The 24733-nt window shown below is 41.7% G+C and overlaps 1 protein-coding gene across 6 annotated transcripts in view; it reads right to left on the bottom strand.

Moving 5' to 3' along the window:
• ppfibp2b (PPFIA binding protein 2b) overlaps positions 1-24733 on the bottom strand; it is a 127313-nt gene that overhangs the window by 22313 nt on the left and 80267 nt on the right. For 3 of the 6 annotated variants that reach the window (XM_087844102.1, XM_087844103.1, XM_087844105.1), the window contains 4 exons: positions 18904-19053; positions 6881-7108; positions 5902-5994; positions 745-856 (listed from right to left, as the gene is read on the bottom strand). In XM_087844102.1, coding sequence (XP_087700228.1) covers positions 745-856; positions 5902-5994; positions 6881-7108; positions 18904-19053 — 583 coding nt within the window. Of the gene's footprint in view, positions 1-744; positions 857-4252; positions 4382-5901; positions 5995-6880; positions 7109-18903; positions 19054-24733 lie in introns of all 6 variants that reach the window. The other 3 variants (XM_087844107.1, XM_087844104.1, XM_087844106.1) reach the window with 3 other exon arrangements.

Genomic DNA, 24733 nt, shown 5'->3' with positions numbered 1-24733 from the left:
TAGTTTTATCTACTACTTGTCCCACTCTCTTCTGAGATTTTCTTTAGATAACATGTTTATATCATAGTCCTCTCAATGTGCTCATTATGTTCTATTTACTCAGATTTGAATCTATTTTTTACATGCCTCACTGTGTGCATTTATCAGCGTGTTCGTGTGCTACTTTTATACTGTACTTTATATTCTATGTGTTCTTCCCAAACTGGAAGGCACTTTGGGGGAACTCCTGTTAAATAAAGATGATTCGATGTGGTATAAGAAGTTTGCACAGGACAGTGGACGCTGCATAGCCTGACACTCTTCTGAGTCTTTTTGATTTGAAAGGATGCACAGGCTCACATCACAGACACACACTGAAGCTTAGCTGTGGTCCAAACCAAACATCCACATTCCCGATGAAGAGACTACTTAGCCTCGACATTTAAAGCGTTCCCTGTTTGGTTTTAAGTTTCACATTTGAGTCATAAATGACCAAAACAGAAAAATCCAGCTGTCCAGGAGAAATTAGCCCCATTAGCAACATAAAAGCCTTACATTTGTTAATCAGATGCTTGATATACACCTCCTCTACAGCAGAGGGCAGCAAAGAGTGAAAAAAAAAACACAAGCCAAGTGGAGAACAGAGAAGAGAGGAACTGTTGATTAGATGTTACAGTAATCAGAGTTGACAGACGTGCACATCGCTGCCTCTCGCACATATCTGCACTGACAGATTTGATTGGTCAGACTGTCAGCTGAGTGTACCTCTCTCTGCGTTGTCATTGGCGCTGCCGCCTCTGGCCAGCAGCTGGGTCTGTAGGCACTCGATCTCAGCATCTTTGGAGGCCAGGAGCTGCTGCAGCTCTGAGATTTCCGCCTGTGGAGGAAGTCAGAGTAGATGTCTGTGAACTGGGTCGATCTTCCAGGTCAGTGGATGTCTGTGAGCTGTAAGTGTTTCTAAAAACCAACCAGCCGACTGATGAGCCATCAGAGTAACACATAAAATGAGTTGTGAATTCTGACATTATTCTATATTTTGATCATTATTATTGTTATTATTTGGCACTGAGCACCTTCTTTCAAATAAAAACTACACAATGGAAAGATAAAACTGAAAGCCACATGTAGCCCCAAGTTATTTTGAGGTTTTCTGCTTTAAATCAACCCCACTATTTCACTTTTTTACAATACTTTGTTAAAACAAACTCTACCACAGCTTTCTCCACACGATCTAAGGAAACTGCATCACCACTCAAGCATCTATCCAATGGAAGTATTTCTGGCAAAAAAACACAATTTCTGACACGTTCTACGCTCTCCACCCTCAGCTGTTAACTGTAACATGACTGACATTACTGCATTGTAGGGATGGGTATCGAAAACCGGTTCTTGTTGAGAACCGGTTCCCACTGTTTCAATCCCTTGGAATTGTTTGCCATTTTTGCAAACGATTCCCTTATCGATTCCAGTCGCACCGAATGACGTCACCACGTTGCGGAGCGTCATTCACCTGGCAGGAAACACGGCGCCTAAGCGGCTCAAACGCTCAAAAGTTTGATTATACTTTACGAGAACGGATGACAACAGGGCAACTTGCAATACTTGCAAAGTAGATATTTCATTTAAGGGAGGAAACACTACGAATATGCAAAAGCATTTGCTCACAAAACACACGATGACCTTAAACGAATGTCGTGTTTTTAATTCCTCGTGAATCTCAACCCAGCAGCAGCGGTAACGTTTGCACGTCCTCTCCCGTTAATGCGGCAGGTAAATAATCAACAACAGTGCATATTATGTTAGCGCGATCTGCCTTATTACAAAACCTGCCATTACTGTGCATTTAGGTGACCATGATGAGACAGACAGAGTCTGGCTCAGATGCTGGCAGTTCTCGCTGCAGTCTACCGTTAGCGTCTCCTTTCAGGCCAGGATAGACGAATGTCACCGAGCAGTGACTAAGTTTGTGGTGAAAGGCTTGCATCTATTTGCCACAGCAGATGCCCCCGACATTCGGTAAGTGAATGTGTTTAATTGTAGGCAGGGACATTACTGGATATTCTTGTGTAATTGCTACAGAATAATTTATGTTATACTTTGTTATTGCTACAGAAGAATATTTATTTTATTGTTTTACATTTACAATTTTTTTTCCCGGGGACCCTGTGACACCCCATTGAAGAGCCGCAGGCTGTGGATCTCTTAAGATGTCACTGTTGGGTTTGTAAGGCCATGTTACTCCTAAATTTCTATCTTGTTCAAAGAGAAGATATAAAACAAAGTTCTAAGCTAATCGACCTTAGTGTTCTCATTTTTTTAAAAAGAATCGATAAAGAATCGAATCGTTAAACAGAATCGAAAATGGAATCGGAATCATGAAAATCTTATCAATACCCATCCCTACTGCATTGTGCCCAAACAGCTGAAAATGAGGCCATAAACTGCACTTGGCTGTGGGAAGACTTCTTTACAAATTTATAGCATAGTACAAAAAAGTTTTGACAGATTGTTTCCTCTGCATAGTTGGTTCAGTTTTGTTGAAAGACATTCTGATATTTATTTGATCTATCACTAAGCAAATATGTGTGTTTCTGTGCACTGCATTCATACAGTTTACGTAACTTTAGCTTACTAGCATTATCTGATAGCATAGCATGCTACCTTCTCATGCTAATATAGTTCTTTTTGGCTCCAAAAACAACATGGCAATGGTCAAACAAACAAAATTTGAGGTCCAGGAAACAATAGGTGGCATCACTTTCATTATGTCCATCTTTTATATACAGATGGTGTAAAAACTACATTGTTTTTGTAGATTTGGGGCAGAGGACATATTTAAAGCCCCACACAACACAGAACACCCCACATATGTGCATTTGTCCAGGTGAACTTTTGTTCTCCGGCCAGCAGTGACAACTTTCAAGAATAACCATTTCAAGATTATCAATCACGTCCATCTTTTATATACAGTCTACAACCTAGTGACTAAGAGCTAAGAGCTCAGTCAGACCTCTCATCACTCTAACTGAAGCTCATACAAACGGACAAATTAGGGTACCGATGCTTCCGTGTAGGGAAAATTCAAATACAACAGCAAAAGGGAATGTTAGCATCAAAGGAAGAAACATCTTCTGCAGCATCATTTTTTAAAAGAAACAATAATACTGATATTTTATACATATGCAAGCGTTAAGCCTCTGTCTTATTTTTCAGTATTGACCCTCTAATATAATAAAAACTGCTGTACTTCAGTCACATGCAATCCACGTTTTCTTTATCCATTACAACTTTCCTATTCTCAGACATCAGATTAAATAACTAAAGTGCCAAAATAAGAATTAAACAGGAAAACATTTATCTCCAAAAAATCATAAAGTGGACCCTGTTAATTAAGCTATTTGCTTGTGTCTGCTCTGAGGCCTTGACATGTTATGACAACCTAATCTGAGTTAGGACGAAAAGAATAGTAAAAAAAGGTAATCACACATTATGCTAACAAATACAGTGGAGGCAACAGCTGAAGACAACAGGTGTGTGCAGAGACTGTATGGTGGCATGCTATGAGTGCAAACTTAACAATGCCTGCAGCTGCTCTGCAATAAAACCCAGAAGCAAAAACCTACAATAGGGTAAGAAGCAGGGAAAGCCAGAGAATAACTCAGAGATGTGCAGGGTTTTGTTACTACCATCAGATCTGTGTTTGTCTCCAAGGCTCCAAATATTACAGAGCATAGAAAATAAAATGAAAGGCACCAGCCAGGAAATCTGCTGAAGTGAGAATATGTGGAAGCCATCATTACTGTGTTATATCCTTAGTGCACAATATGAACACAGTAGGGTCTCACAAACACACAGAACTGATAGAATCAAATAAATTCACAAAATCCATGCAAACGCACACTAAAAATCACAACAACGGGAAAGAAAAAGCCACAAGTAAAAGGATGGAATCTACTGGTTTCTGCTTTTAAAAAATACAAACCTTGTCCTTATCAAAACCAGGAGCTTTTATTGTGTAGGTTTCTCTGTCCGGTCCCTTCCTGCTCAAAGGGACAGGACAGAGCTTCACAGCTATCGCAAGACCAACAAAAACAAATGCAACTAAGGAAACTAAGGAAAGAAAAGAAATGAGGAAAAAACACGAGAAGGGGAGGAGCAAGGAGAAAAGTAGAAAAGAAGAGGCCAAACATAACACTAATCATGGGAAAGAAACCAACACGGGGAGATGACAAGCGGCAAGAGCAAGAGGCAGGAGAGGAGGAAGAGGAGGCACCTGTGCGCTGCGCCAGCGCTCCTCCCAATGCTGCTTCTCCAGCTGCGTGTGCTCGACAGTCAGCTTGAGGCTGGACAGCTGGGTCATGAGCGACTGGTAACACACATGGAGAGAGTAAGAGATAGAGAGCTAGAGAGGGAGAGAGGACAGGAAGAGAGTAATGACGGGGAGAGATTTAGGGATGTGAAGAGAAAGGAGGAGCGGAAAAAAAGTGAAGAGAGCAAGCCGCAGAGAGGGGTTAGTGGAGAAGAGGAGAGGAGGCGGAGAGTGAAGGAGGGAGAGGAAGAGAGGAGGAAGGAAGCACTGTAAGCACAGAGAAACCAATGGCAGTTTGACCTCCTTCAGACAATATCCAACAATATGTTAGAGAGAGACTCTGTCATAACAAAGGAAATGAAGCTGCACGTCTCTGCTGCTGAGAAACACAGATGAGTGAAGCTCTGATTATTTCATCCTGATGAATGAAGGTTAAAGAAATTCACCTGGTGACAGTCTGATAAAATTATCTAACGTTTACGTATGACATCACAGTAACACCAGCTGTTAATTGTATCTTCTGTTACAGTATCCAGCTTCCATTCTTGTCTACATCTGCTCTATTTCCTTTTTCATATGTGCAATTATCAGATTATCAGTCCGTCCTTTACACAGGTTTGCTGCAGTGACTTCACAGGCCTGTTTCCACATTTTGGTAAGTCTTCTTCAGGTGAGTTTGATGAGAAGTATACACCACACTCACATCTATGATATAAAGTTAGTCAGATTAGTTTAGAGCAATGTTTGGGTTCGTTTAATGCAAGTCTGGAAGAAAAGGGGAACAAGCAGTCTGGCTTTGTCCAAAGGAAATTAACCCACCCTAATGAAAACTTCAGAGCTCATTAAGTCCCATTTTTTAATTCATTTTTTATTTATTCTATTGTATTCTACACAAAATATCTCTCGAAAACAAGCAAGAGCTGCATTTTATTAAAAATAGTGGAAAAACACAACAAATCTCAAAACTATATATGCGCTCCTTACAATTTCACATCAGTAATGCAATTTAACTTAAATTTAAGAAGCTCAATTAGTGATGATGTTGGATATTTAAAAAAACATCTTAAAGAGGCCGAGCTGTTCCGAAGAAAAACTCGGAAGGGACTAACTGCTCGGTGAAAAACTATGTGGGCAAAGAGTTCAACAATTTAAGCGTAAAAGTTTCATAAAATAACAAAAGATTAGAGAAGTTCAAAGTATCGGAGCATTGCATCATAATATTTAAAGATCCAGAGATTCTGGAGACACCTTTAGACCAAGTACTAAGGCTAAAAACCAATGAAACGTTGCAATTTTGGGGCCCTATGACAAGTGAAATGGACATCTGTGAAGACACCACTAATACTAAATGATGTTTACAGATTTTGGAGTAACATTAAAAGAACTTCTTTCGCACAGAAGACAATGCCAAACCACAATTTACATGTTTTCCAGCAGTAGTGAAACACATTTTTAAGTCTTCATATTCAAAAAAAGCACATATAATAAGATATAAGAAGTTTCAACATTTGATATGCTTTTTGTATATGTTACACAGCATCCCAGCTTCTACAAACAGATTTTAAGTGCATGTAAAATGCATTTTACACTGCTCTGTGTGCTTTAGCGAGTACCTTGGTGGCTCTTAATTTCCTCTCATACTGGCTCTTCTCTCCCTCCAACTCATCCACTTTGCTCTTCAGCTGCTTAACTTCTTGTTGCAAATCCTGCAGAAAAGCCAAACCATAGCATTCTTTAGTTAGCCGGACCGCTTTACACACACGTGCACAATTACGAAACTTTTCTGATGTTTCGAGCAATTCTCAAAAAGAAGTTATACATTTCATCTACGTGTCACAATCGGCACGAGGTTCATCTACATGAGTGGGCACGCATGCCAGCATATAAATGGGAGGGTATTCAAACACCAGGTTCACATTCAGTGCAGTTATAAAGGTCCCCGGGGCCAGACAGTGGTTAATAAAGGAAACAAGATCCTCCTGAAACAGACACCACGACGTGCAGTTAACAACCAGGAAACCCAGAACACTACTGAAAGCCTTCCGGGTCGCACATCTGCCAGCTGCGCACTGCCACCATCTGGGGGAAACTTTGGACAGCGGGGTTATAGGGACCGTAACATGACCCATCCACCTGGTCAGTGTATTAGGAAGCTGACAGATGTAAACTTTGTTAGTGGAGGAATCACTGTCATGCAAGGAAACCACATCGAATCTAATACAAAACACAATTCTGGTCCTAAAGGCAAGCTTGAAAGGATTTATAGAGACCAACATCCTGATCGGTGCTGAAGTACGTTCCAAATGTTTCAAATACTTGAGGAGTTCACTCTTTTTAGGTAAATAACTCCTCAAATGTATGGAAGCATTTAGAAAACCCAATCGAAAGCCTCAATCACTGCAAGAACCAGAGCAGAGTGTGACCCCAACATCCTGCAGTACACATACAGACACTACAAGAGAGGTTGTTAGCTTGATTCTGTGGAGTATTCCAAATACCGGGTGGTGTGTGGACTGGTTAAAAGGGAAGAAGAGAAGAGAAGAAATGATGGGGAAGGAGGGTAAGATGAGTTCATCCATCAAGTCTCCCTACGTGAACAGTCTTTCCTCCATTGTGCTGCCGGGCATCAGAGCCAGACAGGCTCAGGTCCAAGCCGACCAACCCAACTTGAGGGCTGTAGCCCTGGGCTTGGCCGTCTCTTGGCTCCCCCTGCTGGGCCTCCTTCTCCTCCAGGGCCCGTTTCTCCTGAATGCGAGTGCTGATCTCCTCCTGAAACCTGCACATCTGCTCCTGGAGCTCACTGATGAGATTTACCACACACTGGGAGGGTTGGAAGACAAATGAAGGGTGGCAGAAGAGGTGAAATGGTGAGATGAGGAGAAGAAAAGAGGAATAAATGAAAGTCAGTTGAGAGGAGGAGAGGAGAATAAAACATGAACTTATTTGTTAATCAGTCAGTGCAGGGAAAATGGTTGATGCCACATCTGGATCACTGTTGGCCATTTGTAGTAGAAACACATAAAAAAAAAATCATGTGAAACACACAAAGCACAAAGATTTACACAAACACTTGAAGCGGAAGAAAGAAATGCTTAAATTCAACTGGAGAAAATGTTAGAATCCTAGAAAAGAAGGAGCATTACACCTCAGCACATTGACAAACAACTGAAAACATCCCTAAGGAACCTAAGAGTAACTTTTACTCCTTTATATACTTTTGCATTATGCAATGGCCTCCTCTTGTATTAGTGCTGTAATGGTGAGATTGTGGGAGACAGATGCAGGCAATGCATCACGCCTCACCGTCTTACATTGTTGAAATAGTGTGAAAAACAGATCTGTGCTCATATACAGCGCGAGTGTTTCTGCGCCACCTCCCTGCTGGTTCAACGTGACCACTGACAGGAAAGGAGCGACCACTTTATCCTTAAGGTTAGTCTGGGGTCAGAGGAAAAAGCAGGAAGTCTAGTGGAGTTTGGAGAGCAGCGGTGAGCAGACAAACACCTCCTGTCAGCCAGAATTAGAGTGGGGTGGTTAAGAATGGCTTGTATTGTTTGGGCGAACTGTGCTCCAACTGAGTGGATGCATCATTGTGTCCAATTAAATCAAGACAGCGGTCACAAATCACTAATTTGTCTCAGAGGGTTTTCCCAGTCTAACCGGCTTTTGTACAGGAATTAAAGATCGAAAGGTCGAACACAACACGCCCCGTTGTGATACGACCACGACACTTTAGGCGTTCCAAAAGTCCTGAACCAACAAGTCTGTCATGCTGATGCACTTAGTGATTTTGCATTGTACTGGCTGTTAAGCTAGTGGTTGTTATTAGGATTGGATGTTCCAAAAGCTTCATTTATCCTGTTTACAGTCACATCAGAAAGACTCCACCGTATCACTAACAATCAATAGCAAGAAATACTAAAACAAGAAATTGTATTTAGGAAAAAATAAATCAGATTATCTTAACCCTTTAAGACCTACCATAGAACCAAGTCCACCAGAGCTTATATTATATTTTTACATGTTGTGGAGCCATTTTTGGGAGCATTTCAAGTTAATATACATCAATACAACCATTATAGCCCAAATATTAATAATATGTATGCATTAAGTGCATAGTAATTACATAAATTGCAAAAAAGTGCAATAAACTACAAAAACATTTAAAATCGTTTTTGTTTTTTTAACATATATTTCTAGTTAGAGAAATTTAGGAGGCTTATCCCTCAAAACTGTAAATACAAAAAAGTTGCACAAAATAGTTTCACTTAATTTATTTTGAGCGTCTTCATGGCTTTTTTTTAAAAAAATACACCAATTTTTATACACTGCAGGAAAAACGAAAATAAATATTATAGTGCAAATTTGCAAAAAAGCAGCATATGCATCAAAATAAACTATTTCCAGCAGTGCAATATGAGTCCTAAGCATCCCAGAAACGACACAGAAAGTCAGAAAGTCAAACATAACTTTTAAAAACACCAGTATAGGCTCACAAGGCCCTGATGGTGAAAAACTACATTTCCGCAAAATGACGTCACTTCCGGTTTCGGGCAGGTCATGGCGGACATGTGATAGTTCGCGCTGATGGACATAAGAAGTGTTACAAACAGCTGATCAGATCGGCAAAGCGTGTTTCTGGAATATTATGTCTTTGTTGCTGCAAGTACTTTTTATACAGTTTTTGCAAAGCTATATGTGGAAGGAAACTGTGACCGAGGACAAGCTGATGGCATAAGATGTAAGTACAACTCCTCCGGTTTCATATGCAAAAAAAATTATTGTGCTAGCTTACGTGGTTGCAGAGCTACGGGGATTTAAAAATAGTTAAGCAAAACGGAGCGTGCCCGCTCCAACCGGCTTTAAAGGGTTAAATGTTAAAAGTGTCTCATTAATTAAATCCAGTGTCATAGAACAGGCCGTGGAAGATGTCGAGCGTATCCACTGAGGACAGATCAGGGCTAACATCTGTCTTCTGCTGACATTAGAATAGTTTCCATGGCAACTTTTGATGTTGCACAATATAAGTATGATACCATATTGTAAATATAAAAAATGGCAATAGGAACAAGCTGCCAAGATTTCAGTCTCTGTCATTGTGCTTCGTGGCCTATTTTACATTTTACATGAAAAGCGGCTCAGCAGGGACGGCTGTTTTAAACTACATAAAATCCACATTTCAGGCTTCTAAAGCATAATTTTGTATAAGTAATAACCCCATCTGGTGCACCAGGGTTATTATAACATGCCTGAGCTCAAGCCAAGTCTAGTCGCATGAGAAACAGAGCCGTAACCCAGAATTTAGACCAATAAAACAAAACAAGACAGGATGTAAAGACAGGAAAAAAACAGAGCGTACAATAAAGAGACATGAAGGTGCACAGAGCAAAGTCTCTGTTCTTTTTGTTTACACACATTAAAAGTTGAGCAAACTGTTGGTCTAAGGAAATGTCACAGCTCAGGGGAATCTTGTTCCTGAAAAGTGGTTGCTTTAGTACTTAAAGGTGTTCGTGAGACGGCAGCGAGCCTGTGTGTGGTGTTGGTGTGGTTTCCTGAGGTGAAAGTGTTCCGAGGAATGCTCAGAATGGATGCTTGCCATTCCTCCTGACAGCCTACCGGAGCCTCGCAGCTGTTACTAACCACACACACAGACACACACATCCTGACTTTACTGACAAAAATGCAGACCGGTGTCAGCCCCATCGTAACGTAAACAAAGCAAAGCACCTCAGCTGCACACCGGACATGTTGGATTCTGGTGAGTACTAGGGGTGGGTTTTGATTATCGATTTATCGATTAAAATCAATTCTGGCCTGGATAACGTGATATCGATTCATTACAATCCTGAATCGATTTTTTTTATATAAATGTATTTTGCCCAAAATTTCAGAATCTCAGGTGAAACGTCACAAAATTTCGACAACCACCAAACATTTAAAACAGTAAATGAGAGCAGGTACACGGCTTCTGCACAAAGACGTAAACACAAAGCACGACCCGCAGATCAGAATCAGCGAGACGTCGCCTTTCTCACCCGACGGCACGGACACGGTCGGGGCTGAAAGCCGACAGCTCGCTGATTCTGATGTTTCAGCGGGTCCGCGCTTTGTGTTTACGCCCTTTTTGCGCCGATTCTAAAGCTGTTAGTTTGATCTCTCTCCAAACAATATTGACCGAACCAGCAGCAAAAGAAGATCCAAACTAAGCTTCACATAAACATCGTCATGGACTCCCTCTTACTTTTGCTGTTTTGCTTCCACCACAATAAAATCACACTTCATGCACAGCTCTCTCTCTCTCTCTCTCTCAGTATACTTCAAGAACAGTTTCCCGTCTATCCCCAAAATCTGTTTTCTGCATTATTCGCTTGCTTGTTACGCACAAGTCTACCGTTGTTTACAACGCTGTCGGCCGATGTTTTTTTTTCCTTTTACTTACTTCCGAAAAAGAAAGCCTAATTTCTGCTGTTCAATAGGGTTCTGAACAAATGTAAACTTTTTAAAATTATGCAAAATGCAAAACGCTTAGCCGTGTCTCTAATAAAACCGCTGTAACTTCAGAGTTAATGTTCATATGTTGATTAATGGTTTTCTTTCGTTTTTGATGTACTGCAGAATATTTTTATGAAAAATAATATAATAATATAATATATAAAAAAGTCCAGGAAAATCACCTTCATGTTTTTCTGTGTTTTATCTTCAGCTACTTTGACACAAAGGCCTCTGCTGTGACGCTCACACCTTTGATAAAGTCTTGCGAGTGTCAGCTTCCTTTTTATAGATACAAAAATATGTAAATGTACTGATCTGAATTATAATATTTCTGACTGTCTGAGGCAAAATTTCCCAGATTCAAATCGAATTGAATCGAATCGAATCGAATCGTGGATCGAATGGATTCAGGACCTTGAAATCAGTGACGATACCCAGCCCTAGTGAGTACGCCGCACGATCTGATATCCTCGTGTTGGTGTTGTTCCCAGATCATCATACTAAAGGTTGTTCCAGGATCAACATTGCAAGTGACCAATCAGAATGTTGTGATGTCATACTTTTGCGACTTCGGGAAAAACCGGCGTAAAACAAAAAACTGTACTTAAGCTGCGAGAAACCGCCTTTGTCCGCCGATCAACGGACCCTAACCCTAACCCTTTAATAAACGCTAAGCAGAATTGATATTGTCCTTGCAACATTGGAATTTCATAAATGCACGAATGGGTTGGTGCGCAAAAGAATAACGTCACAATAATGTGATTGGTCACTTGCAATGTTGAACCTGGAACAACATTTTCATGATGATCTGGGAACAACACCAACACGACGATATCAGATCATCCGAGTACGTATGTGTATCTCAATACTGAATCAATACTAAACCAAGACAGCACCAACTTATAAAAACAGCTCATTGACAGAACTGATGTTAGATTTATGTGGTGGAGCCTCAAGCTGAGAGAATAGGCCTCATGATCCTGAAGCAGCCTGAAAAACAGACTAGATAAAGTGAATAAGTGCTGCCCAATTCCTGTTGAAGTTTGTGCTGCTTTTTTACATTTTTTGCAATATAACCTACTAAAAAAGGACTGCTTGATAATATCCTGCACTATTTTGTTTAATCTGCCTGTTAGATTTAATGACTCGTTAACTGAAGGTGCCGAAATGCTGTTCTGGATTGTTCCAGCTCACTGGCTACATGAACTCATGCATGTAACCTAAATGGATTTTTTGGATACATTTCAGCACCAAAACTACTGTGTTAGGTACAGGCATGATGCCTTGGGTTAACAGTAGCCACATGCTAGAAAGTGACAAGATTGCATGTAAAAGATGGGAACATGCTGCAAATATATTTCTAGGAGCACACAAACTGATTTACTAACATCTGCGATATGCAGGTTACTGCTAATTGCAACATATTTAATGCTGAAAACGGGTATTGCATTTTTTGTGCTGGATATTAAAATGAACTGACTGCCCGTGCTAAGCAAACAGTGCAACTTTTGTAAATCACTATTTTAAACCAACATTTTCAACATCTATTTAACAGTAGTGTGTTGCACTGGAGCGGTTCGCAGCCAAGTGTGAAGCAGCGGGAATGAGGATCAGGACCTCCAAATCTGAGGTCATGGTTCTCAGCCGGAAAAGGGTGGAGTGCCCACTCCGGGTCGGGGATGAGTTCCTCCCCCAAGTGGAGGAGTTCAAGTATCTCGGGGTCTTGTTCACGAGTGATGGGAGAAGGGAGCCGGAGATCGACAGACGGATTGGGGCTGCAGCTGCAGTAATGCGGACGCTGCACCGGTCCATCGTGGTGAAGAGGGAGCTGAGTGTAAAAGCGAAGCTCTCAATTTACCGGTTGATCTACGTGGCTACCCTCACCTATGGCCACGAGCTGTGGGTAGTGACCGAAAGAACGAGATCGCGGATACAAGCGGCAGAAATGAGCTTCCTCCGAAGGGTGGCTGGCCTCTCCCTTAGAGATAGGGTGAGAAGTTCGGCCATCCGGGAGGGGCTCAGAGTAGAGCCGCTGCTGCTCCACATCGAAAGGAGCCAGCTGAGGTGGTTCGGGCATCTGGCTGGGGAGAGGGAGGTCTGGGCCTCTCTGCTTAGGCTGCTGCCCCGACGACCCGGCCTCGGATAAAGCGGATGAAGATGGATGGATTTTAAACATCTATTTAACAGTAGTGTGAGACAATGTGGTGCAGCTAGCATGACGTGAGTAGAAAGTGCCAAGATGTTGTAATTTTCATTCGCAAGAGTTAAGCTTTAATCTATCGTATCAGGGTTTGCAGGCAGTTTTCTTATGATATAAGGATCATGTCAGGTACACTAAACTCAGGTTCACTGTACCTGAAATGGTATCTGAAATACTGGACACCTCCCAGGATTTATTGACAGAATGTGGCTTCCTGACTGAATAAAAAAAAATTTCTGCTAAGACGAATTTTCTTCTTGTTATTGAGTGAATGTGAGCTTTGCACAAGAAGCAAAGTCAGCTCACACTTGGTTTTCTCATAGAATCCGACATCGCTGGCAGTCACGTCCTGCAGGATTTGCAGTGTGGCTATCATGCACGTTCGGTTAATGTGCACCTTACAGGTCAGAAAACAATATTTCAAACTACATCCTGTCACTTTTTGCACATCAGCCGTCTGTTCCTTCTTTTTTCTCTGCCCTCTCTCTTTTCGTCTGTTCCCTTCACTATCTCCTCCCCTCTGTCTGCTTCGGCTGATGCTTATCACACTCCATCCATGTGCGGTTGCAGAGTATGGGCCCCTGCGTGTCAAAAATGCTGTATCGTGTTTATTCTATCAGAGCACGGCCCTGGATGGCTTGTGATAGCTTTACACGCAGACACACGCACGCACGCACAGCGAAACCACATGAGCAGCTTTAGTATCTGTTTGTGCCAGTGGGAAGCAGCTGGGTGTCACAATGAACAAAGTCCACACAAAGAAACTAGTGAAGACAAGCAAAGGCTGCTCAGCCGGACTTGGTTGGAATGTGTGTCTGTGTGCATCGTTATTGTGTGTTTGCTCAGTGAGGGAAACAACGTCCTAATGTAACTCTCACCTTCACCGAGGCCCAAACCTGTTGCTGAGCTGAGCAGTCGTTTTCACCTACACTCATTGGCCACTTCATTGGGTACACCTGTTTAAGTGGTTGCTAATCAGTAAATCAAATGGCACCAACTCAATGGATTTAGGCACACATGCATCGTCAAGATGACCTGCTGAGGTTAAAACTGAGGACCTACATGGTTGTTGGTGTATTTCAGCGGCTGCTGATCTACTGGGATTTTTCTGCATAACCATCTCTACGGTTTTTAGAGAATGGTCCAAAACAGCGGTCCCCAACCTTTTTTGCGCCACGGACCGGTTTATGCCCGACAATATTTTCACGGACCGGCCTTTAAGGTGTCGCGGATAAATACAAAAAAATAAAACTAGTACCGGTACCGAAAAAAGAAGATTTATTCATAACACACGTGAAAAGACCAACAAAAACCAAGTTAAGGATAAAAACGATAACAAAATAACGCTGAAAACCGATAAAAACCCTGAAAACGAAACATTTCACACCTGAGCCTCAACTCTCGCGGCCCGGTACCAAACGACTCACGGACCGGTATCGGTCTGAGGCCCGGGGGTTGGGGACCGCTGTAGTATACTACTAAAATAAATGGCCTTTTCTCTGTCTGGAAATAACCATCACACACGGATTAAACAAAATGATCACCTAATTTGCTATTTAAAACTCTGTTAATTTGGTCCTCATTAAGTAAATATGTACAGTGTTTATTTAACAATTGTATCAGACACCTGAGCCTCAACTCTCGCGGCCCGGTACCAAACGACTCACGTACCGGTCCGAGGCCCGGGGGTTGGGGACCGCTGGTCCAAAAAACTGAAGATACCCAGTGAGTGACAGTTATCTGTGAGAAAAAAACCTTGTTGATGCAAGAGGTCAGACATGCGCAGCTGCTTTGAGATTATGAGAAGGCAACAGTAACTTGAATGACCATTCCTCACAACCAAGGTTTAAGATCGCCTCTCAACTAGGGATGCAACGATACCAATTTTTTCAAACCGATACGATACTGATACTTGGATCTGAGTACTTGCCGATACAGAGTACAAAAAACGATACTTCTACCACACACACACACACACACACACACAAATGCAATGAATTGGAAGACAGGTTTTATTATATTCCCTGCCGATAAAAAATAAAATCTTAATAAAAATGACCACAAAAAAATTTCAAGTGAAAAATAAGCACTTCTGTTAAATTATTGCAGAGTCTCCACATTGTAATTTTACAAAATATCACTGAACTATTGGCACTGTCTCGAGCTTTCAGAATAATAAATAAACACTTCTGTGTGGAATAAAATAAATACAAATTAGGTTTGAGAATAAAATAAACTTTTAAATTATTGCAGAGTGTCCATATTGTAAACAAACAAACAAAATAATTATTATAAAATAATAAATAAAATAATAATTGGCCCCCTAGTGGCCAATCTAAAAAACTACAACAGAAATGACAAGCCACCCTCTGATTAATGAAATAAGTTGGTATCGGTTCATGGTATCGGTTAACTTTTACGAGTATGAGTACACACACATTTTACAGTATCGGCCCCGATACTCGATACCAGTATCGGTATCGGTGCATCCCTACTCTCAACACGTCAAAGCTTGAAGCAGAGGAACTACAGCAGCAGAAGACTACACCAGGTTTCACATCTTTCAGCTAGAAAAAGAAAACCGAGGCTACAGTTTAAATGGGCTCACCGAAATTGGAGAGGATTGGAAAAATGCTGCCTGGTCTGATGAGTTTTCTGCCGCAACATTCCTGGTTGGATCAGAATGTGGCGTGAACGGCATTAAAGCTCCAGCCTGGCTTGCATCAACAGTTCAGGCTGTTGGTGGTGTAAAAGTGTTGGGGATATTTTAATGACACACTATGACACACTCACTGAAATGCCATCGCCTACCTGAGTACTGTTGGTGACCAAGTCCATCCCTATATAACCACAGTGTACTCATATTCTAATGGCTGCTTCCAGCAGGATAATGAGCCATGACACAGATCGTATTAAAATGACATCTTGAACATGACAATGAGCTCACAATACTTAAATGGAGGGTGTTAATTTTCTGTAAAAGTCATGACGGCCATGAAAGGTGGAAGGGCTTTAGGTGCACCAGGTATTAGCGAGGCTCATGAGTTTCAGGTGTTTTTTCACAGTTTCAGTTAATTATTTCTAAAGTCTCCGATCAAAAACAAAAACTGCTCCGCTGTCTCTTTGCAGGATGTGAGCAGGGTGGTACTTAAACTACTGTTTGATGTGTTCTGGCTTGTTTCAGAGCCTCACCAGTGACGTTTGTACCCCATCCAGACACATTTCATCATTACCTTTGCCAGTCAAGTTGGCCAGAGGGTGGGCATGTTTTCACCATCTGCCTGGTTATTATCTGGGTGACAGATATTTCAGGATCGCAGGACAGATTCTTCATTTGGCCGCTACGATTTCCATTTAAATGTGGGACAAAAACTGTGGGAAAATCCTGCTCGTGTGACTTTTTCACTGGTTTAGTGGGTAAACCGAACCTGAAAAACAACAAAAGTAACAGCAGGCTGCTGCTGTGGAAACGAGAGTCAACATGAGAGTTTCTAGAGAAAGCTGTAACGGTTTTTCCTTTTTGTTACACATGGCTTAAAGACAAACCGCTATACAAGCGGTAAAAAGTTTAACCGTTACCATGAAACTTCAGCAACTGAAAGGTTTTTTTTTTTTTTAGAAAGATAGCAACTAAATCTTTGAATAAAAAAATGTGAGATTGCCTTATGAAATCTGTACTAATTTGCATAAATTTCCAACAGACAAGTGTACAAGGTTTCATGTGCAGACTGCGCCTTGTGTGAAATAGCCGTCGCCTATACAATAATGTACTTGCAACTCTGAGGCTGATAAGAGCCCTGTGAATAGACCCGGTTAGCATCAAACACACATTCCACCAATCACACTCCTCTTTAGCGGGATCGTCTGCCACCAGCCGACAGGTGAGGTCTCACAGACAGGCGATGGGAGGAATCAGCGCCTCATAGTTTAATCCACACATTAACATTTGTTTTCCTTCTTTATAAAAAGCTTGGATGAGAGAGTATAAAATGTGAGAACAATCACAGACGCAGAAACCAAAGTTGCAGAAAGAGTTAAATATTGCAAATACATATTATACAATAACAATCCCCCCTCCCCCAATCTGTGCCTTTCTACTGTGACAGCAGTAGCCCCTGCTGAATGTTCATGTTCCCTCCTGGCTTGGAGACAAAAAACACAATAAAACCAGACAAACAGCTTACATACATCCTTAGACAGCATGTCTGAACTTCCCAAGAGCTGTACCACAGGATGCGTGTCCCTAAATAACCCCTCATGGAACATACGGAATAAAGATTATTAAGCTTTATTTGAAAAACAGTGGAATAAACAATTGTGTTGTCTATTGATGTGCATTTTGAAGGTGATTCATTCAAACCAAGCGGTGGCTGCAGACCTGATCATACCAGCGATGATGTTTTTGTTCCAGCTGATAAATAGCCCCAAACTAGCAGAAATGTAGTGAAGGATCACCCAGGCAAACACAGCTGAACAGTTAATGACAGTTGTGATTATTCAAGACGCTAATATCACATATTCTGATGTTGCATTACGGAGTTTTAGAGTTGGGTAAGATGAAAAGTATGAGACAGTCGGTATCTAATGAAGTACCTGAAAATCAATGTGTATAATCAATAGGGATGGGTACCGGTATCGGTTCTGACATAAACGGTAGTAACCAGACCGAAAAGCAGCGCACATTTCGGTGCTTTTTTTTTCTGAGCTGTGATACGCTTTAGATTCTAGCCAATCATTTTAAGTTTCCGAGGATAGTAGGCGGGTCCAGGTACGTACGTTCTTTTAGAGCAGAGCTACAGATTAAAAATGCCCAAGATGAAGCGGTCAAAAGTCTGGCTGTACTTCACAGCAAAATATCAGCAAAAACTCAGCAGCCTGCAACAAGTGCTTTAAGCTGATACTGTGATACTGTCAAAGGAGGTAACACCTCAAATCCGATGAAACACCTGGCGACGCATAGCGTTTTTTTAAAAAGCCGAGGAATGCGCCGTAGTTGATAGCTTGCTGCGAGACCTCACACCATGCACATCTACTGCGGGTGTGGTGCCTGTTATCGGACCCGGAGTTAGCAACATCCCCCAAAAACCCGAAGAGGAGAGTCCTGGCCCCTAGCCCTGCCAGTGTAGCAGAAATGATGAGGATGATGATGCAGCAGCAGCCGTTCTTCTCTGCGTGAGTAGCTTAATGTTGTTCGTGTGTAATTTACGTTGAGTAGGCTAACCACGTTATTACATTAATGCATGTAAGGTGAACTAGCAAACATCATCATAGCTACATGCGGCTGTCTTCTTGTTTGATGGCAGATACTCCCTTCACCCTGGCCAAAAAGGCTAAAATGACCAAAGAAAAAGTGGAAAACAGTTAAACATGAGAGGTTTTTGGACAAAGTTTGTGTTTTTTCCATTGATTAAGCACTGCTTCCAGCCCAGAGTGATACCATATATGCCCTATAGCTGCAGAAAAGACTAACATTGTTATCTTTTCACAAAAAAAAAACCAGCTTGAGAGGTTTTTGGACCAATTTTGTGTTCTTCATTCTTTAAGCACCGGTTTGAGCACCGTTTAAGCACCGGCACCATTTCAAAAGTACCGGTTTGGCACCGGTATCGGATAAAACCTAAACGATACCCATCCCTAATAATCAAAGTACCAATAACTGTTTAATACCAACAAGTAAGTTAAAATAATACTCTTAATCTGTGCCCTAAAATTAGATAATGGTTTATTTCCCAACCATAAACAGGATTAACTGTGCAAAGTAAAATGTTCATCCTCCTGTTATTTAACAGGGAAAACTTCCACTCAGGCAAGTGTGGCAGGGATCTTGGCTTATAGCCCATTAAACACAGACATCATACAAGTTTTCCATTTCTAGATCAAAGACTTGAATGCGTTTGACAGCATGTTTGTTGACTTTGCGTACCTCTGCTTTGTTCTGCTTTGTGTCTGTCGAATCCTGCGGGTGTGAGTTGGTTTGCGTCTCCTCCATGCTGACCAGCTTCAGTTTGAGAAAGGACACCTCATCCATCAGATCCAGCTTCTGAGTTTCTAGCGAGGTCCTGCTCATCAGCTCCTGGGAGAATCACATGTGCACCGTCTAAGTCAGATGCATGGGAAGCAAACGCGCAACTTACTCAAGCTAGAGCAACACAGATTTTGGAGATCGGTGTTGTGAGACTAAGCAGGCTACTCCACTCAGCGTATTGTTGTTCCCACACTAACAGAGCAGAGCGGTTGGGGCCCAGACCCCACAAAGCTAAATATATACACACACACACAAGCGTGCTAAAGACTCTATTAATATATCCCTTCTTTGGTATGAGAGAGACTAAAAGAAAGAGCATCTAAAAAAGAGCGAGAAAGAAAAAAAGCACTCCACTGGACTGAAGGAACGTTTTTCTGACTCACACAAAACTCTGTTGCTTTCAATTCCTCATCTAAACTCCTTTAAATTGCACTTCCTCCTTTCTAAACTCAAACTACAGTTGACCTGGATTGCTGATTAAGCCTTTAACGTCCATCTTCTTGCTCCATACTTGTTTAGTATGAAACATTTAGAAAGAAATGGGAAGAAAAAAACCCCCAAACAGACCAAATATGAACTTACAAGCTTTGTGCACAAATTTAAAAAGCTTAATAAGGAAAAAGAAAATTGGGACACATGTAAAAACTAGGACTGCCAACTCAAGTGTGACCCCCACTCATGATAATATAACAATAACTGTGGGAAAAATGGTGTCGAATGGCGGTGGCTAAAGCTGCCATATCCCTGTTACTTTTAACTTTGCTAAACAGGACAAATGTCGTTGATATATGCAGGACTCAGCTTGTCCAGTTAAAGCAGAGCACTCGATTAGACCAGCTACGCCCTTGTAGTCACACATGTGCGAGTCAAAACGCACAGTTGGGTATTTAACCGAGCAGTTAGCGTTAGCTCAGAGCGCCGTGAAGGCAAAGAGGAGTGGGAGCTTTAGAAAGAGCACAAACAAATCTGAAAATGAACTAACTGAATGAAGGCTCGCAAAAGTTCACCTCTTTCTAGTCCAGTCCTTCAGTCAGCAAAGCAACAAAAGCCAAGTGAGTGAGTCAGTGTAACGTAACCGCTTTGTTATGGGAAGTGATTTTCCCGTAGAAGTTGCCGCTGTGACAGAAATGTTTTTGCTGTAAGAGGTAGTCATATTTTCTTTAGTCACAGTCAGCAGTAGGTACTGAAAGTCTTTTACTGAGAAAGCAGAGAGCTGTGATGAAGTGCAAACTGAGGCTGTAAACATACATTTCCTGCTGTTTAGTAGTTTTTAATATAACACACTCTTGTTTTAAATCTCTCATAGAGACGTCGGATAGGCAGACTTTCTCAATGCTCCAAATCGAGCTACTTTTATGTTGTCACTTATGTTTCAATTCAATTCAATTCAATTCAATTTTATTTATATAGCGCCAAATCACAACAAATGTCGCCTCAAGGCGCTTCATAGATACAGAGAAAAGCCCAACAATCATATGACCCCCTATGAGCAAGCACTTTGGCGACAGTGGGAAGGAAAAACTCCCTTTTAACAGGAAGAAACCTCCGGCAGAACCAGGCTCAGGGAAGGGCGGCCATCTGCTGCGACCGGTTGGGGTGAGAGAAGGAAGACAGGATAAAAGACATGCTGTGGAAGAGAGACAGAGATTAATAACAGATATGATTCAATGCAGAGAGGTCTGTTAACACATAGTGAGTGAGAAAGGTGACTGGAAAGGAAAAACTCAATGCATCATGGGAATCCCCCGGCAGCCTACATCTATTGCAGCATAACTAAGGGAGGATTCAGGGTCACCTGGTCCAGCCCTAACTATATGCTTTAACAAAAAGGAAAGTTTGAAGCCTAATCTTAAAAGTAGAGATAGTGTCTGTCTCCCGAATCCAAACTGGAAGCTGGTTCCACAGAAGAGGGGCCTGAAAACTGAAGGCTCTGCCTCCCATTCTACTTTTAAATACTCTAGGAACAACAAGTAGGCCTGCAGAGCGGGAGCGAAGTGCTCTAATAGGGTGATATGGTACTACAAGGTCATTAAGATAAGATGGGGCCTGATTATTTAAGACCTTGTATGTGAGGAGCAGGATTTTGAATTCAATTCTGGATTTAACAGGAAGCCAATGAAGGGAAGCTAAAACAGGAGAAATATGCTCTCTCTTTCTAGTCCCTGTCAGTACTCTTGCTGCAGCATTTTGGATTAACTGAAGGCTTTTCAGTGAGTTTTTTGGACATCCTGATAATAATGAATTGCAGTAGTCCAGCCTGGAAGTAATAAATGCATGAACTAGTTTTTCAGCGTCACTCTGAGACAGGATATTTCTAATTTTAGAGATGTTGCGCAAATGGAAGAACGCAGTCTTACATATTTGTTTAATATGTGCGTTGAAGGACATATCCTGGTCAAAATTGGTTTCATGAGCCTTTGATTATTTTTGTGTGCTTTCTTCTTATGTATGAATTCTGGTTGTGCTTACTGACCTCGAACCGTTTTTGACGTGCAGAAATCTGTTAAAAAATGTTTTAGTACAACTTTGGTAAGCCGCACTGCTTGATGGATTGTCAGAGCATTGCGGCTGCCGTAGTGAGGAACTTCGCGGAGTAATCTGGGTCCAAAACTCCGTCTGTTTCAGGTCCCAAAGTCAAACGAGCACTGAGAGTTAAAAACGGTCTAAATTCTTTCATCTTTAATAAAATCATCAGCATTGCTGCTTTACCAGGTGTAACAATTAGGTTTAACATCCATAAAAACAGAATTTATTAAATTTAACGGAGTTAGAAGTTAACAGGAAGTTAGCTCGCTAGTTTCCACCTAAACATTTCATACCATGTTCTGACTGAGATTTTTGAAACCAAGTAAAACGTACAGCTCTGCTACCACTTCCACATAAATGAAGACAGAAAACTAAACAGCAGTGGCGTTTGCAGGCTTACTGAAGTTGGACTACCTGGTATATAATGTTGTGCTACGTGATTGCTAGCGACACAGCTATGTTAGCATAACATTAGCACAGTGAAGCTGGAGGACGAACGCCAACTTTTTTTCCACTCGATAAAAGTTAACGTGAGGGATTCTGGTGGTCATCAAATGCAATCGCATAGCAGGATGCTATACACGGGCCAAACTTCAGTCAGGAGAACAACTGAGATTATTCATCCACAATATGAGGTTAGTTATTAATATACTGCAACAACATGGGAATAGAACAGCAGTGAGAGAATTCAACATTAATGAATCAATGTTACGGAAGTGGAGGAAGCGCAGTTTTTGGCTTTCCCCATATTTCAAAAGTGCTTCATCTCTTTGCTATGACTGTCGCCCGGCATAATTTGCAGAAGATAATGGTTGTAGCCGCTGCGATGCTTTCAACCAAAACAGGCGCAGCTTGATGACATCATCAACATGCGCTATCACGACAGAGCGGTATAGTCAAAATCTCTATCGTTGGCCAAATTTATATCGTTTCTATCATATATCGTTTATATCGCCCACCCCTACTTGTTTGTAATTCTTCATTTTCTTTGTTCTGCTTTTAACTGTCTTGCGCTCTCCCTCCCAGTTTTGTGTAACCTTTAAATGTTTCTCAAACGTTTTGTTACTATTTGTTTTACCGTGACTATCTTGTCTTGTGACGCATCTTGTAGCCTTATAGTTGCGCTATATAAACGTATTATTAATGCAAAACTTTTTTGAGATGGTTTTGGAGCAGGACAACGATCAGAATCATTTTTTGCTTCTCTATTTTTTCATTTGTGCGTGCACATTTTCAAAATGCCAAATGAATCAAATTCAATAATAAAGATGCTGGGATTTTACACTTCTCACATGAGCCTATTTTAAATAACATATATTTAAGACAGAAATTCAATGACTTGTGAGCGGTCAAATAAAGTAGATTACTGTTCATTAAATGTCAGACAAGGAATTTCTTTCTAAACGGAAACATCACATAGTAAACAAACTGTGTCAACACCACAGCCACGCAAACGAACAACTAAACCCCATAATCACTCCAGTTCAGCAGCCACACACACACACACACACACACACACACACAGATATTTAGAAAATCTCTTTCGTTATGGCAGCTGACTGTCAGTTTGCAATCTAACACCAGTGTCACTTACAGAGGGATAAGCCGCAATATTTAGAGGTAATTCATCCACACGCTGTGGTCATGGCCCACGGCTCAGCTGCCTGACATTTGCTTTCCTTTAATAATGAGGCCGTGCCGTGCATGTGACTAATTATCATATGCGCCACAGAATTTATAGATCCCTTTAAAGAGGCTGCGCTCATCTCCAGAGTTAAATATAGCACGACTAGACAGGAGAACTGTCTTGATGCATTCTCAATCATCCAGGAAAGTAAATCTCCAAAAAGTTGATTCTGTTCATCTGGACGTAGCGTTTTGTGGGAGAAACGTTTTGTCACTCATCCAAGTGACTTCTTCAGTCTCAGCTGACTACAGGTTTCCCCAATCTTATAAACAGTACATTTGCATAATGACTGAAACCAGCCCACTGAAGGAACAATGGGCTGGGAGGTCCGTTCCTTAATCTTAACCTCATACCACAGGCTATACTCAGGGGAATCTACACCAAACCTGTATGGTTTACCGAAAATACATAAACAGGGTGCACCTTTAAGACCGATTGTCTGCATGATCAACTCTGTCACCTATAACATCTCCAAGTTTCTGGCTTCGATCCTCAACCCGCTGATAAGCAGCTCTGAACACCACATCCAGAACACTTTGGATTTTGTTGAGAAGGTGAGAGATGTCATTATGGAGGCAGATGAAACCATGGTCTCGTACGACGTTACATCTCTCTTCACTTGCATCCCAGTCACGGAAGCGTTGGAGGTAGTCCGTAAGAGCAACCTCAGCAACAGGACCACTCTCAGCATCGACCAAGTGTGTTTGAACTGTGTCTTCATTCCACCTACTTCACATACAAGGGTCAGTTCTACAGGCAGAAACATGGGTGTGCCATGGGCCCCCCAGTTTCACCCATCGTGGCCAATTTGTACATGGGAGAAGTGGAAAAGAGGGCTTTGCTATCCTACCCTGGAACACCACCAAGCCATTGGTTCAGATATGTGGATGACACCTGGGTAAAAATCAAATCTCAGGACCTACCACAATTCACGGATCACATTAACTCAGTGGACGGACACATCAAATTCACCAGGGAGGATATGAAAAGTGGCAGGTTAGCCTTCTTAGACTGTGAGATTTCCATCAGTAATGGGGGACATCTAAAAGCTGACGTGTACCGTAAACCTACACATACAGATCAGTATTTAAGGTTTGACTCTCATCATCCACTGGAGCACAAACTGGGCGTCATCAGGACGCTACAACACAGAGCGAACAGCATCCCTACTGACACAGCGGCCAGGGAGGCAGAAGAACAGCACATCAAGAAGGCCCTGAGTAAATGTGGTTATCCCAGTCAAAGCGGGAAAGGCACCTAAGGAAAGCTCCAGCCGATCCAGGAGAGAAGGACAACCGCTGCCCAAGCGAAAACCTGTAGTGATCCCGTATGTGTCAGGAGTATCGGAGCAGTTGAGAAGCATTTTTTCTAAACACCAGGTCTCTGTGGCTTTTAAACCCCAAAACACGCAGCGCCAAAAATTGGTCCACCCCAAGGATCGGGTCCCCCGATACAAACAGAGTAACATTGTGTATGCTGTTAAGTGCCAGGAGGATTGCCAGGATTTATACATCG

This window comes from Neolamprologus brichardi, chromosome 7 (genome assembly GCF_056152115.1).
Source record: "Neolamprologus brichardi isolate AB-2024 chromosome 7, ASM5615211v1, whole genome shotgun sequence".
In the NCBI taxonomy this organism is placed as follows: Eukaryota; Metazoa; Chordata; class Actinopteri; order Cichliformes; family Cichlidae; genus Neolamprologus; species Neolamprologus brichardi.
This window is presented reverse-complemented; position numbering and strand designations above follow the sequence as displayed.